Here is a 14,190-nt window from a genome sequence, read left to right as displayed (position 1 = left end):
TCTCCACACATTCCCTTGCAATACACTCGGAGAAGCCAAATAACACACGGCCTACAGCACTTACGTAGAAGGCCTGCTCCCGCAGTGAAGGTGTGTCAGGTGGACTTTGATTATACACGGAGAATCTTTTGTTGACTGTGGCAGTTTTGTTGACAGCACTGGCACTAGACGACTGATCTTCCTTGTCAAATGGGCTGAAAGAAACAGGGTGAAATGTATAAATCTGATTATTCGAAAATCCGAGGACTAAGCAAAACTCTGCAGAAAACGTGATCAAGAGAGCATATGAAGCAAGATGAAAGCTTTTCAATATCTTAGTAAAACCAAAAAGTGCAGATGTGTATGTGTAATTGTGATCAGAAAAAAAGATAAAATACTGAAGCAATACATTGTTTCAGTAACAGAATGCAATGATGAATGGGCACATGTGATTAGAAACAACACTGAAAAAGCTCATTAAGAGTCCTTCTGAAACTTGCGAAGCCGCGCGGTATAAAACCACGTAACCATTTTCCACACATAGTAAAATATTAAGTTGCATTACACTAATAACCTTGCCCAAAGTCGACACCATTCCCTCTGGGGCACTGACAGGGTTTACAATGAAGGTCTGTCCCGAGGTAGAAGTGCACTGGGAAACAAGTGCTTTCCAGTATTTGAACGCATAGTGGAGCATATGGCAGACAAACAGTGAGAGTATAATTAATATTGGTAAAATACTTGAGGGACTGAAACGTTCAGTAACGTTTCGGTATAATGTGCCACACTGTTATGAGACGAGTGTTGCGTGCAAAAACTGCTTTCTCAATAAAATGCTTAAATAAACTACTAAGTTCAATGTGCCCTTTACCAGTTCGACTTTTACAAGAACTAGACTAGTTAGTGTTATGTCTCGTGTGGGCAGGATTCGCATGAAAGCACAAGAGTCAAATAGGACACATTAAACTGACTGGCACAGTGAGCGAAAAAAATACACACTGAGTTCCCCGCGGCCCTGCTGCAAACAAGAACCCTGGTGATGCTCTTGAATCGGGTAGAGGGAGGTAAACTGGTGTCTAAGCTCTATATAGACCTGAGAGCCTTACACGGCAAAAGGCCCTTGCTGGTTAGGACATATGAACAAGTTACTTACCTACGGTAATGCCTTATCTGGTGTAGATTATCTAGCCGCAGATTCCTAACCATAGAATTATCCCCAGCTGTCACACTGGATCCGTAAATTTTTTGCGAGCAGTACCCCCGCGTATCAGTGGGTGAAGTAGTTCAGCTCCACGTGGTGTTGCTGACATCATCCGAGCTATAAATGACGTTTGTGGTGCTTATTATATAAGTGCAACCCAGGCGTGCTGACATCAGTTACTTTTCGCAACTTTTCAAGCCAGAAGCGCACTGTACACTGACCACTGGTCTGGATAACTAGGGCCCTGAAATGGGAAAGCCCTGTCCCTAGGAATCTGCTTGCACAGTGAGGACGATGGGTGGGTTGGTAAGGAATCTGCGGCTAGATAGAGTCTCTACCAGATAAGGAGTCACTGAAGGTAAGTAACTTATCTTCTGATAAGAGACTTCTAGTCACAGATACCTTACCTTAGAATAGCTACCCAAGCACTATCTCCCTAGAGGTGGGTCTGCGGACCAATTTCACAAGAGGAAGTCCTGCAAAATACTCATCTGGACGGACCTGACTGTCCAGACAGTAGTGCTTGGCGAACGTGTGCAGGGAAGCCCACGTTACTGCCTGACAGGTGTCCAGGACCTGAATGCCACAAGTTAACGCAGTGGTTGCAGCTTTAGCTCTGATGGAATGAGTACACAAACCCTCACGAGGTGTGTTTCTTAGCCAATGCATAGCAGATTTTGATGCAGAGTACTATATATTGCGAGACGGTCCTGTTCTGCACAGCTCGTCCTTTCTTCGCTCGGACATACCCCATGAAGAGTTGGTCGTCTACCCAGAACTCTTTTATGCGGTCAAGGCAGAACGACAACGCTCGTTTTGGGTCCAGACGGTGAGGTCGCACCTCTTCTTTGGAGGGATGAGTCAGAGCGTAAAAAGTAGGCAAAGTGATAGTTTGACCTACGAGAAATGAAGTGACCACTTTTGGAAGAAAGGGAGCTCGTGTAAGAAGCACAATGTTTGTCTGGGTAGATGCTAAGATAAGGAGGCTTGAATGACAAGGCCTAAAGCTAACTGACCCTCCAGGCAGATGTTCCTGCAGCAAGAAAGGCTGTCTTGATGGTACGAAGCCTTAATGAACAATTGTGCAGGGCTCAAAGGGAGCGCACATAAGGAAAGTGAGGGCGAGATTGAGGTCCCACTTGGGCATAATGAAAGAAGTGGGAAGAAACGTATGTTGCAAACCTTTCAATAACCTATTGTTAGACCTGGCACTCTTGGCGTGGGACTCCCCTGCATTTTTTGCCTTGCCTCCTGTGTTTTTCCTGTGTGTTGGACTCCGTTTTGATGTGTTGGGCACTTTGCCACTGCTGTTCAGTGCCAAAGAGAAAGTGCTCCCTTTGTAAATTGTTGTTATGGATTAGTGATCCCATGATTGGCATATCTGATTTAACAGTCAGACCCTAGTACAGTGCACTGTGGGTGTCGAGGGCCTGTAAATCAAATGCTGCTAATGGGCTGCAGCACTGATTGTGCCACCCACAAAAGCAGCCTGTAAAATGTAACTCTGGCCTGCCAATACAGAGCCTATGGGCAGTGTAGTACTGCCATGTTGACTGGGCAAGTGCACCCACTTGCCAGGCCCTAACCTTCCCTTTTCTTGCATGTCAGTCACCCCTAAGGTACCCCCTGTGGGCAGGGTGCAGTGTATGTGAAAGGTAGGACATGCCCCGGTGTGTGTGGCATGTCCTGATAGTGAACTACTGCCAATTTTGTGTTTCACTATTGCAAGGCTATCTGTTCCCATAGGACAGAATGGGGAGTTTGTATATAACATCTTATAAACATAACTACCCCTGGGAACAAGGTAGGGAAATAAAGTTTAGTATGCCTGAACTCAGAACGTTAAGATGCATCTTTTAGTGAGGGTGATTTTTACATTCTGTGTTTGAAAATACCACTTTTAGAAAGTAGGTATTTTCTTGCTTAACCATCCAGTGTGCCTCTGCTGGGTTTGTGTATTGCATGTCTAGCTTTTGGATGACAGGGGTTGGAGAGGGGCAGTGGCTCCAGAGAGCCTGATGAGTCAGGGCTAGGCTGAATAGACCTGGGCTGCATTTAAAGTAGGGGAAGGAGATTTCCTTTCACCTGAATGGGCCTGGTCTACATTCAACAATGCTATCTCCACCTCCTGCCAGGAAGCTGAACCAGTGAGGACAGACCTGATTTTGGATGGGTACAAACACTCTCTGCCTTCAGAGAACAAAGGAGTTTTGTGTATAAAAAGAGGGACCCAGACCGCAGGCTTTTATATCATTTCTGGGAATCAAGAGGAACCTTTGCCAAGGAGAAGAGCTGGAGAAGCTGTGCCGTTTGCTGTTTGGGGTTGGCCTGCAGTGGCTTCTTGCTGCGAAGGAAAGGAAAAAAGGTCTTTGCTGTTTGCTTTGTCACCTGCTTGAGGAAAAGATCTCCAAGGGCATGAAATTGAGCTTGCCTCCTGTTCTGAAGTCTCAGGGACACAAAGACATCACTTTTTCTGTCTCTCTGCATCTGGAACTGCTGTTTCAGCTGCCACAGAAGGAAATTGCAACACCAACGCCGGCGAGCGTCATCGTAACCGGCACCGAAGCCATGGGCGCCGCTCGTGGAGAGCACAAAGCACCCCCCGACTTACACCGTAGGCCCGACGCCTGCTGATGCCGTGTCGCATTGACTCCGGAGCCGTCACCGAGGCCGCTACCTGCACCGGAGGCGAGGACACCACTTGTGACGTCCACCACGCAACGTCCTGACTCGCATCGCAGCCCCGACTTCACCGACGCAGGTGCTTCATCAACGCGGAGCCGACACTCGACGTGGGTGACTCCTGAATCTATCGACACCTGTAACGCCCTGAACGTCTCAGGATCGTTTAACAGACACGATAATGAGAACGCAACCACTTGTGAAGGTTTAGTTATTTTAATGAAGGCAAAAATAATACAAGGAATAAACAAAGGTTATAGTCACTGGAATCCTCCAGGCTAAGTACGTTACCAGCCCACAGCACGGATGGTCCTAACCGTCCTCTGCATATACGCCGATCCCGGCATATGCCAACAGAGGGCAGAAATGAAATGGCCGACAATGCCAATCTGTAGGCTGCGAGGGGCACGAAGAGTGTTGGGGAGAATCGAGGAGTCAGGGAAACACCCAGCCGAGGTCTCTACCTGAAGGGAGCAGTCGCTCAACCTCTTCCTCAGACTGCACCGGGACGCGGAGTCACCTCCTGGTGATGCGTCACCGATACCCCAATCACAAGCAAAGAAGACTGAACCGAGAGCAGCCGCTCGATCGATCCTGTGGACTTCCGAGTCTGTAACGCGGCAAACACCTCCTGGTGTGCGTTACAGCTGGCAGTCCCTGTATCTCTGGTCGGGCTGGGAGTTACGACTCCAACCAGCAAAAGCGCCACTGCGCTTTGACTCAGCCGAGTCAAAAGGCGAAGCTCAATGGTTATCCGGTAGAGCTTCCGGGTCCTTCACAGGTGACGATGGGGCAAGACACGGCCCAGGGAGTAACGACTCGACCTACCTCCGTTCTTGCCTTACTGGAGCACCACTCCGGAACACTGCTCTTCACTAAGCAGGTACGTCGGTGTAAACACAATATCCGACAGCGTTGTACCTCCCGGTTCCTCCCTTTATAGGGCGTGTTTTCCTTGAGTTATGTAACAGCTCTCCTGTTTACATAAGGGCGTGTTTTCCTTGAGTTATGTAACAGCTCTCCTGTTTACATAAGGGCGTGTTTTCCTTGAGTTATGTAACAGCTCTCCTGTTTACATAAGGGCGTGTTTTCCTTGAGTTATGTAACAGCTCTCCTGTTTACATAACCTCTCAACCGCTAAGCATCCTGGGAGATGTAGTCCGTTTTCGCTGGTTACCGTTTTCCTCCCCTCGCATGACAGGAATTCTTGACAACACCGCACCATCATAAGGAACCGACGCCTCGCTGCCACCGTGAAATCACCTCCCCGATATAGAAAGGCACCAATGGCTCACCTCCTCTGCACCGCAGTAAGGAACCAAGGCTTCACCTCCCCTGGGGTCGTAAGGAAACGACACAGCTCGGCGCCAACGAAGAATCACCTCCCCAACGCCGTGCACCATCTTTGCTTTCATCAATTTCAAGGTACTGTTCTTTGGGGGTCTGCTCAACTCCGCGCCCGATGCCTCACACTTCGCGGTCGGCGCCGTTCTTTGGAATTTTCATCTGTCACGACGTCGTAATAACTCCAGGTGGAGTTATTTATTGCTGCAAACTTTAATTGAGTGAATAACCTATTTTTGAGGCTATCTTGATAACTGTATTGTGGATTTTTGTCGTTTATGGTCTTGTTTTGGTTTAGATAAAGATTACTTATTTTTCTGGTGTGGTGTCCATTTGTAGTGTTTTCACTGTATTAATGTATGTGTTCACAAATGCTTTACACACTGCCTCTGAGATAAGCCTGTCTGCTCATGCCAAGCTACCAAGGGAGAGAGCAGGGGTTATTTTAGAAGTGTATCCCCCTTACCCTGACTAGAAGCAAGAGCCCCTATTTGGACAAAGGTACCTACCTCTGCCAATTAAAGACCCCCATTTCTAACACCTATGTACAATAAGGGATTGTATGAGAGGCTGGCCTGGTATATGCTGTCCACTAATTAAAGTGGGCATCCTGCACCAGTCCAGACAACCCTTATGGTGATTTAAGAGGTCTCACACAACCTTCGAAAGCTATCCAAGTGGTAGCTTTGGAGAGCAGCGTTCAGGCAAAGCCTTGAAGGAGTGTAAGTAAGGAAGGAAGAGGGTAGGATGATGGTGCTTCCGTGAGGATAGGAAAGTGATTGAAGGAAGAAGTGTCAATCAGAAAGAGTACATCACTTAAAAACCATGCGGCTCATTCTTCGAGCCTATGAATCACAATTTGACAGAAGCAGTATACGGCCCTGGTTTACAACAGTAACACAGTAAGAAATATCTGTTGTTTACGCTGGCTATACATTAAAGTGTTGACGTTTCGACCCCAATTGAGAAGTAGGCTGTAGCTGTTTCTGTGGATACGCAGAAATACGGGAGATTATCTCTGAGTCCTCTGGGGTGATGACTATTGTACCTGAGGAGGGAATTCCTCTTCATGGGCTTCCAGTACAAAGTGGAGTAAAGTTAATTGTCCTCAGCCTTAATGGTTATGTCCAAGAAATCTATCTCGCTCTGGTCAGAATGGATAGTGAATTGAATATCAGGGCTCCTCTCATTGAGCCAGGAGTGGAACAGGCCCAGTTCCGTAGGATTACCCGTCCAAATCAAAAGTATATTGTCGATATACCACCTCCAGAGGGATACCTTCTCCAGGTAGGGATTTTTCTCTCCAAATATGAAAGATCTTTCGAAGTGGTGTAAAGCAGCTTGTTTTACCAGAATGCAATCTTAAAGTATAGATTAAATGAAAAGAGAACCACACGATAGTTATAAAAATATGTATTTTTTATATAATACTATCTAGTACGCTACAGTATCTCCTACATGGAGAAAGACACAAAGCACACAATACTTCAGCAAAGAAATGACAGTAAATAGCACTAATACACAGTGGGCCCAGGGGGGGACTAAACCATATACTAAGAAAGTGGTATAAGAACCACGATTCGGGTCAGGACAATGTTCAGAGGACGTAGAATCACTGGGATCCAAAAGAACCACTTAAGGTGAGTAGACAGGGACCCCACGGATGATGGATGCAGTGTCGGAACACGACGGGGTGCTCCGTAAGTCGCGGTTAAAGTTTTAGAGATTAAGGACCCTTCCCAATGGACTACAAAGAAACCCCGTGGAAAACAGAAGGTTGGAGAGCCACCCCAACCGTGGAAACTGAAGTACGCAAGTTACCTAACCCAGGGAAGCCCGGTGCATAAGTGTGAAGTGGCATCGGAAACTGCCTTCGAACTCAATGGAGGACTTTGAAGAAGAGCCGCTGCTGGAAGGGAGAAGAATGTCCGTTGGAATCCAAATGTGGATTCTAGTTGAAGGGTACCTGAAAGCAGAGGGGACAGCGTCTGGGTCACTTAAGAGTGACCAGTGGCTCGGTGGACGAATGCCCCCCGATGTCGGGTGCTTCAGGATAGTTGACGGTGACCATGACTCTGCAGCTGCGGGAGCCAGGCGACATTGAGGACGACCAGGAGCCAGATGAGAGCTGTCCCACAAAGGATGTCGAGTGCTGCGGGGTCGGTGTCCGGCGAGAGCACCAACAAGCCTTGGCAACAGCAACCCACGCAGAAGGTCAAGGAAGTGTACGGTTCAGACCAGCGAGGTCCAGGAGACTCGCCACACACAGGGGAGTCAGGGCAAGCCTGGAGCAACCAGGGGAGCCCAAGAAAAGAAAAGTTGACCCTCAATTGGACCCACAGGCCGGAGGCACAGGAGTCGCGAGAGGACCTAGAGCAGCTTCACAAAACAGCAAGCCACAGAGCACATGGTGTGAGGTGGATGAAGATCTTTGTGCAGAAAGTCGCGAGAGGTTGGGGCTACTCGGAGCCCAATGCACTTGTTAAGGAATTGCCAACAAGCACATGCACGTGCAAAAGTACGCACTGCACAGGGGTTCGGCTATTGCAGTCCCCACAAGGGATTCTGACATCAAACTTGGTGAGAGGGCAGTTCGGGCCTCGAGGGACGTAGAAACCCACCTCCTGTGTTACTGAGTCTTTTGGAGTCTGTAAGAGCTTGGGATCAGCAGACCAGTCAGCAGTGTTGCGGTGCCTGCGAATGCAGGGGAGTGACTCCTTCACTCGAAGAGAGATTATCTTCAGTTGTCTTTGATGCTCCATAGATCCTGTATGGTGAACAGGAACAGACGATGCAGCAGACTGAGAGCGAGACAGAGTCAGGCCCAAACGAAGTCCAGCGAAGTCCAGGGTGCCCAGAAGGTCGAAGTGCAGTGGTTTCAGGTTAGAATCTAGTCCACGACGAATCTAAGATCCTACGGCCAGGTAAGACCCTAAGTACCCATGGGAGAGGGATGGAAAGATTTAGGGGACCCTCCCAGGGGAGGGTCTGAACAGGGGGGAGGTTACTCCAATGTCCTTTGTCCAGTTTCGCAACAGAGCAGGAGCCAACAGCTCCCAGGACTGGTTTGAACTGGACTATGCACAGGGACAACAAATGTGCTCCTCATGCAGACTTTCAGTCACTGGCAAGTGCACCCACCCAGCCCTAATACACTAAATCCTGTCTGGGAGGTGGTCACACCTCCCTGTGATAGGATGCCTATTGTTCTGCTTTACCCTGCTCAAGCTGCGCTCAGCAGCAGGAGGGCAGAAATGTGTCTCTGGTCGGCAGCAACCATTTTGTGTTGTCCAGAGATATAAGGCTGGTACTGGGAACACCAGGGACCCCACGAAGCTTGCTTCTGAAGGGTGGAATCATACCTCCCACAACGGTTACGATTCCAACATGTTTAACACCAAACTCAATAGGGTTTGGTTCAGCCGTTTTAGAGTTGGTCATCACGCGGTCACGTAATACCCCTCTATATGTCGTATATGGCTGCTTCACTGACAACCCGGGAGAATGGACTCTGTAGGCTGCAAGGGTGTCCTGCTCATGCAGAGGCACCCTCTCACTTAGAACCAAGCACCCTGCCTTTGAGATTGTAAAGGGCTGCAATAGGGGTGACTTATAGGTTTTAAGTGCAGTGACCCTTAGATATAGGTCAGGTACTGCCTCTACTTTTAACACGCTGTTACGAGCGCTTTTGCTCGCTCTGTATTTTAACGGTAGTTTTGCTGTTTTTAGGCTTTTTATTTTCATTCCGTCCTAGCAGGACTTGGGCTCCATCCCCCCCTCCCTCTTACCTCATATAAATTGTTGGAAACACCGTCATTTGGCGGGTCCGGGGTCCGTGGGTGGTCCGGGGTTGCCGCTTTAGGCGCCATATTGCTTTGGGCTTCATGTTTTGTTTGCGGGCGCCATCTTGGAGCGTACTGACGCTCGCTCGGCTCAAAGGAACACCTATTTAAAGTCGTCCTCTCCCGCGCAGCGGGTACGCGCAGTGGGACGCCGTCGCTTAGCCGGAGTCGTGCCTGAGTCCTGCCCGTCTGCGCCCGTCCGCGCTAGGGACGCGCAGGGCGCAGCGGAGCCCTGTCAGTTGGTCTCGGGTCCGGCTCTCGCTACCATGCTGACGTATTCTGGCGACACCTTGCGGGGTATTGGTCGCTCAATTGTAAGTTGTACCTTTCCCCTTATACATCCTCTAGCGGGCCCCTGTCATTGTGCATGTGGTAGGTGGTCTTTAGATTCCCCTACTCTGAGCGCACACGAATATTCTACGGTCGTCCCCAGTAAGATCCGTGCTAAGCATTCCCTTCGCATCTTCAGCCTGAATGCCAGGTCTCTGGTGCTGCATTATCAGGCCGTGTTTGACCTGATACAGGAAGAGGCTCCGGACATCGTAGCCATCACCGAGACATGGCTGAAGGATGACGATGCGGCCATTATCAACTTGGCATTTCCCTCTGATTTTTCGGTTTTCACCCTTAACCGATCTACTAGGGGTGGGGGTATTGCGCTGGCTTTGCGACCTGGTCTCACTGGCAGCTGGTCGGGTCTGGCCATTCCGGGATGTGAAAGTGCGGTGTTCAAGATCTCGGTCACCCCACATTTTACATTCTCAGGGATGGTGGTCTACCGCCCCCCTGGGAGTGATGTGGCGTTTAGAGCGGCCTTCCCCGATGTGGTTAGTTCCTTGGTGGTAGGCTGCTCTAACTTCTCGATTTTGGGAGACCTCAACTTGCATTTTGAGAACCTTACCTCCCCCTCGGTTAGCGGTATTCTTGCTGACCTGGAGGCCCTTCAATTGGTGCAATTGGTTCGTCAGTCTACCCATTCAGGCGGCCACACCTTAGATCCGTTCTTCACCAATCTGACAGACGCTGTGGTCTCCGCCGTCACACCTCTTGGCTGGACGGACCACTCTTTGGTTACCATCTGCACCCCTCTGCCGGGAATGGTTATTGTTCCCCCGGCAAAGCTGGTTACAAAGCGGCAATGGAGTAAATTACGGCTGGAGGACTTACATCGTGTCCTCGCTGAGGAGCCTTTAGAACCTGTAATGCTGGTTGATTCAGGTTACGAGAAGTTCTGCTCCTGGATCTCCAAGGCGCTTGACGCCCTTATTCCTATTGCCGCCTGTAAAGTCAGCTCCAGGGACTCCAGTCCGTGGTACGATGGTGCCTTACGTATACTCAAGGGTGGCTGTAGGCGAGCAGAGAGGGCTTGGCGGAAGGCGTACGATAGCGGGAAGAAAGCTTTGTATCTCGCCTCCGTCAAAGCTTACCATCGGGCTGTTTGCCAAGCTCGGGCAGCTTACTACGCCACTGAATTTGGCAACAGCTCCAACCCCTCTAAAACCATCTTTAAAGTGATGAAGGACCTTTTGGCAAAGCGTGTCTGCACCACGACTATTGGTTCCACCTTTCACTGTGAGGCTCTTGCTCGATTTTTCCTGGAAAAGGTCGAAAACATTTATAGGACGTTCCCCTGTACAGGGCCTCCGGCAGAGCCTCCGACTAACATCTATGGTGGTACCACCTTGCACGTTTTGCCCTCGCTGACATCAGAGGAGTTTGACCTCCTGGCCCTGCAGGTTAAATCAGGGTCCCCCGCTGATCCCCTTACAGCGACGCTTTTTAGAGAGCAGTCGTTTGTGGGACGGGCCGTGGTTCATTCCCTCATTAACATCTCGTTGGAATCGAGCACGGTACCCGCTAGCTGGAAGCGGGCAGTGGTTTCTCCCATCCTGAAGAAGTCGTCCCTGGATCCAGATAAACCTGAAAATTATAGGCCCATCTCCTTACTTCCGTGGCCGACTAAAGTGTTGGAGGCCCACGTCAACAAAGTCCTTTCTGCCCACCTTATCCATGCTAACATCTTGGATCCCACCCAGAATGGGTTCCGTGCTGGTCACAGCACGGAGACCGCCCTCCTCTCCATGGCTGAACATCTTCGCACGGTGATGGATGCGGGACAGACAGCAGCGCTCGTCTTATTGGACTTGAGCGCCGCGTTTGATACTGTTTCGCATCCTATCCTGTTGCATCGCCTGGAGGAGATCGGGCTGGGTGGACCTGCCCTCCAGTGGTTCCGGTCTTTTCTTGACGATCGGTTCTTTAGCGTTGCCGTCCCACCGTTCCAGTCCCAATTCCATCCTTTGAAACAGGGGGTGCCGCAAGGATCCTCGCTGAGCCCCACGTTGTTTAATCTATACGTGAGACCGCTGGCTGAGGTCGTCAAGCATTGGGGCATGACTATGGTCTCATATGCTGACGACACCCAGCTAGCGGTTACGATCAGCGGGGATGCCGACCGGGATGCCCCCAGGTTTCAGAGTGGACTTAGGGCGGTGGCGAGCTGGATGAGGAACAACTGTCTCCAGCTCAACGCCAAGAAAACAGAGATCATGATCGTGGGTAAGAGATCGGAGCTATGGGGGGACAGGTGGTGGCCTTTGGAGCTGGGGCCGGCCCCCCTTCCGGTCACGGAATTAAAGAACTTAGGAGTATGGATGGATCCCTCCCTCAGCTATGTTGGCCATACGAAGAAAATTGCGGCCTGTTGCTTTGGTATCTTACGGTCGCTTCGCCCCGTTTTGAAGTTCTTTGACCATCGCACCAGGCAGCTTATCGTCCAGGCGACAGTGTTATCGCGCCTGGACTATGCCAGCTCTCTTCTGGTAGGGTCCAATGTGGCCGAGGTCACCCGCCTCCAACGTGTCCAGAACTCTGCGGCGAGAGCTATTGTTGGCCTACCCCGTTCTTGTTCTGCCTCCAGCACATTGAGATCACTGCACTGGCTGCCTATTCGGGCCAGAATCCAGTTTAAAGTGCTGTGTATGGCGTTCAAGATTTTGAGGGGGGTAGGCCCTTCTATTCTTGCGGATCTTCTGTCCTGGTATGTGCCCACTCGGCCCCTGAGATCCCTGGGTCAGGCACTTACCGTGATCCCCAGATACAGGCTGTGTCGGGTTGGCGGCCGCTCTTTCCGGGTCAGAGCAGCTGAGCTCTGGAACTCCCTTCCCCCAGAGTTGCGCCTACTAGATGATCTTTTAGTTTTCCGTAAAGCCCTAAAAACCTTTCTGTTTTAATAAATTTTCTTTTCTCTGTTCTGTTGTGTTTTCTGTGGTGTTGCATTTTTACCTGCCATGCGCCTGGACGCCCCTTTGCTGGGGCAGCAGTGCGCATTACAAATGTATGTAACATAACATAACATAACATAACATATAGTTAGGCTTTCCTGTTTTCAGTTTCTATTTTTGGTCAATTCTGGTGGGGGTTTTTCAGTGATTTCAATGCCTTAAAAAACAGTGGTTATCAGTGGTTACACATTTTTGCACCATTAAAAACAAAAAAAACGGTGTTTTTCCGGTGTTTATGGAACGTTTTACTTTTATTATTGCTAGCTTTCTGCACTGATAGTGCATGGTATATAGACAGCCAGTAAACAATTTGCTAACTCTGGCCACTGACCTAAGGTTCCATGGCAATACTGGGGCACCTGAATATTGTGATTCTCTCAGACAGGTTCTGCAACATATACGTGGAACTGGGCACAATGTTTTGCATGCTCGTGTACTTAGAAAGAGGTTGGCAAAAATGCAGAGAAAGGAAAAACCATTGTAGACTGCATTGACTGCTCCATGACAAAGCTGCAAAAACACAACCCACATGGTGTCATTCTTCGCGCCCGTCGTGCTTACTGTTGAGAAAATAATGGGAAAGACAACCTTTCCACAGTCTTCATGATTTTACCACAGCTTGTTCAAAGCTAGATAAAAGTTCCACAACGGAATGTGACTTTATATGACGAACTGCAATTACTATATATACATATATTCACTGAAAAAAACATAGGTTTCAGGCCTGATATAGTTAGGAATTAGCATTTAAAAAACCTCAGAAATTCACTGAAAAAAAAAAAGGTTTTAGGGGTGTTATAGTTAGCTGGACATTTCACTCGAACAAAACCACTGAAATTCCTCCGATATAGTTAGTTGTACTAACTACATCTCGCGCGCCCGCAATCCACTGCTGATGAAGTCACATTTGACATCATTCATGACATGGTCAGTGACATCACTGATGACTTCTCAAATGACATCACTGATGACATCATCCAGTGAATGTGGTTTGGTTCGTTATTTAAATATGTATTATATATATCAATTTGCATTGAAGAATGAGTGGATAAATAAATATAAATATCTGGATGGAGGATTTAGTAGCAGTGTGAATGACTGTTTACTTGACTAATTTATTGTGTCTCACTAAATATATTGGATAGTGACTAAACTGTGTGAATATCTGTATCACTTTGTCAGTTGTTGTGTAAACTGCTGCACTAGTTGGTTACTAGCTACGTGAAAGTCCATATTATTTATTGATTAGTTAACTGAGTATTTGTATGGGAGAGTGAATGTGTGTGTGGTTCGGTGGGGGGTGTGTGACTGCCCAAAGATGTGTGAATAGTTGATTCAGTAGGTATATGAAGTTAAAACTACATGTTATAACAGTTGTTTGGGTGAGTGAATATCTTTATGGGTGTGGCGATGAGCAAATATATGTCTCAATGGTACATGTCCAACAAACTAGAAAAATAAAAGCCAGTGTATGTGTCAGTTGTTGTATATAAATAAGTATACATAAGACTCAGTGATTGTATGAGTGACTGTATGGATAACTGTATAGTTGTAATAGTGATTTTATAACACACTAAGTATGAGTTATTATCTATATGAATAGATGAAGTGGTGTTTTTATAAGTGTATAGCTAAGTAAAAGTAAGTATGATCCATTGTTTGCATAAGTGAGTAGGATGACTTCATAAGTGATTAGGATGTGTGCTAGTGTGTAATGTCGATATAGGTGTATAAGTATATTTGATAGTGGTCTATTGATCATTGACAGCATGTATGAGTGAATATATAGGTAAGTGATTAGATGTGTGTATAGATCTAGGAATCACTGAGTGGGTGTTTAGAAACTTGTATTGGTGTG

The 14,190-nt window shown here is 48.2% G+C and overlaps 1 protein-coding gene across 4 annotated transcripts in view; it reads right to left on the bottom strand.

The window, feature by feature from the left end:
- Positions 1–14,190, bottom strand: part of RIPOR1 (RHO family interacting cell polarization regulator 1) — a 1,579,345-nt gene that overhangs the window by 680,412 nt on the left and 884,743 nt on the right. For all 4 annotated transcript variants that reach the window (XM_085639402.1, XM_085639400.1, XM_085639399.1 and 1 more), the window contains exon 12: positions 65–194. In XM_085639402.1, the coding sequence (XP_085495528.1) occupies positions 65–194 (130 nt within the window). The remainder of the gene's footprint in view (positions 1–64; positions 195–14,190) is intronic.

The sequence above is a fragment of the Triturus cristatus genome, chromosome 12 (genome assembly GCF_964204655.1).
Source record: "Triturus cristatus chromosome 12, aTriCri1.1, whole genome shotgun sequence".
NCBI lineage: Eukaryota > Metazoa > Chordata > Amphibia > Caudata > Salamandridae > Triturus > Triturus cristatus.
Note: the sequence above shows the minus strand (reverse complement) of the source record. Positions and strands in the feature narration are given on the sequence as shown.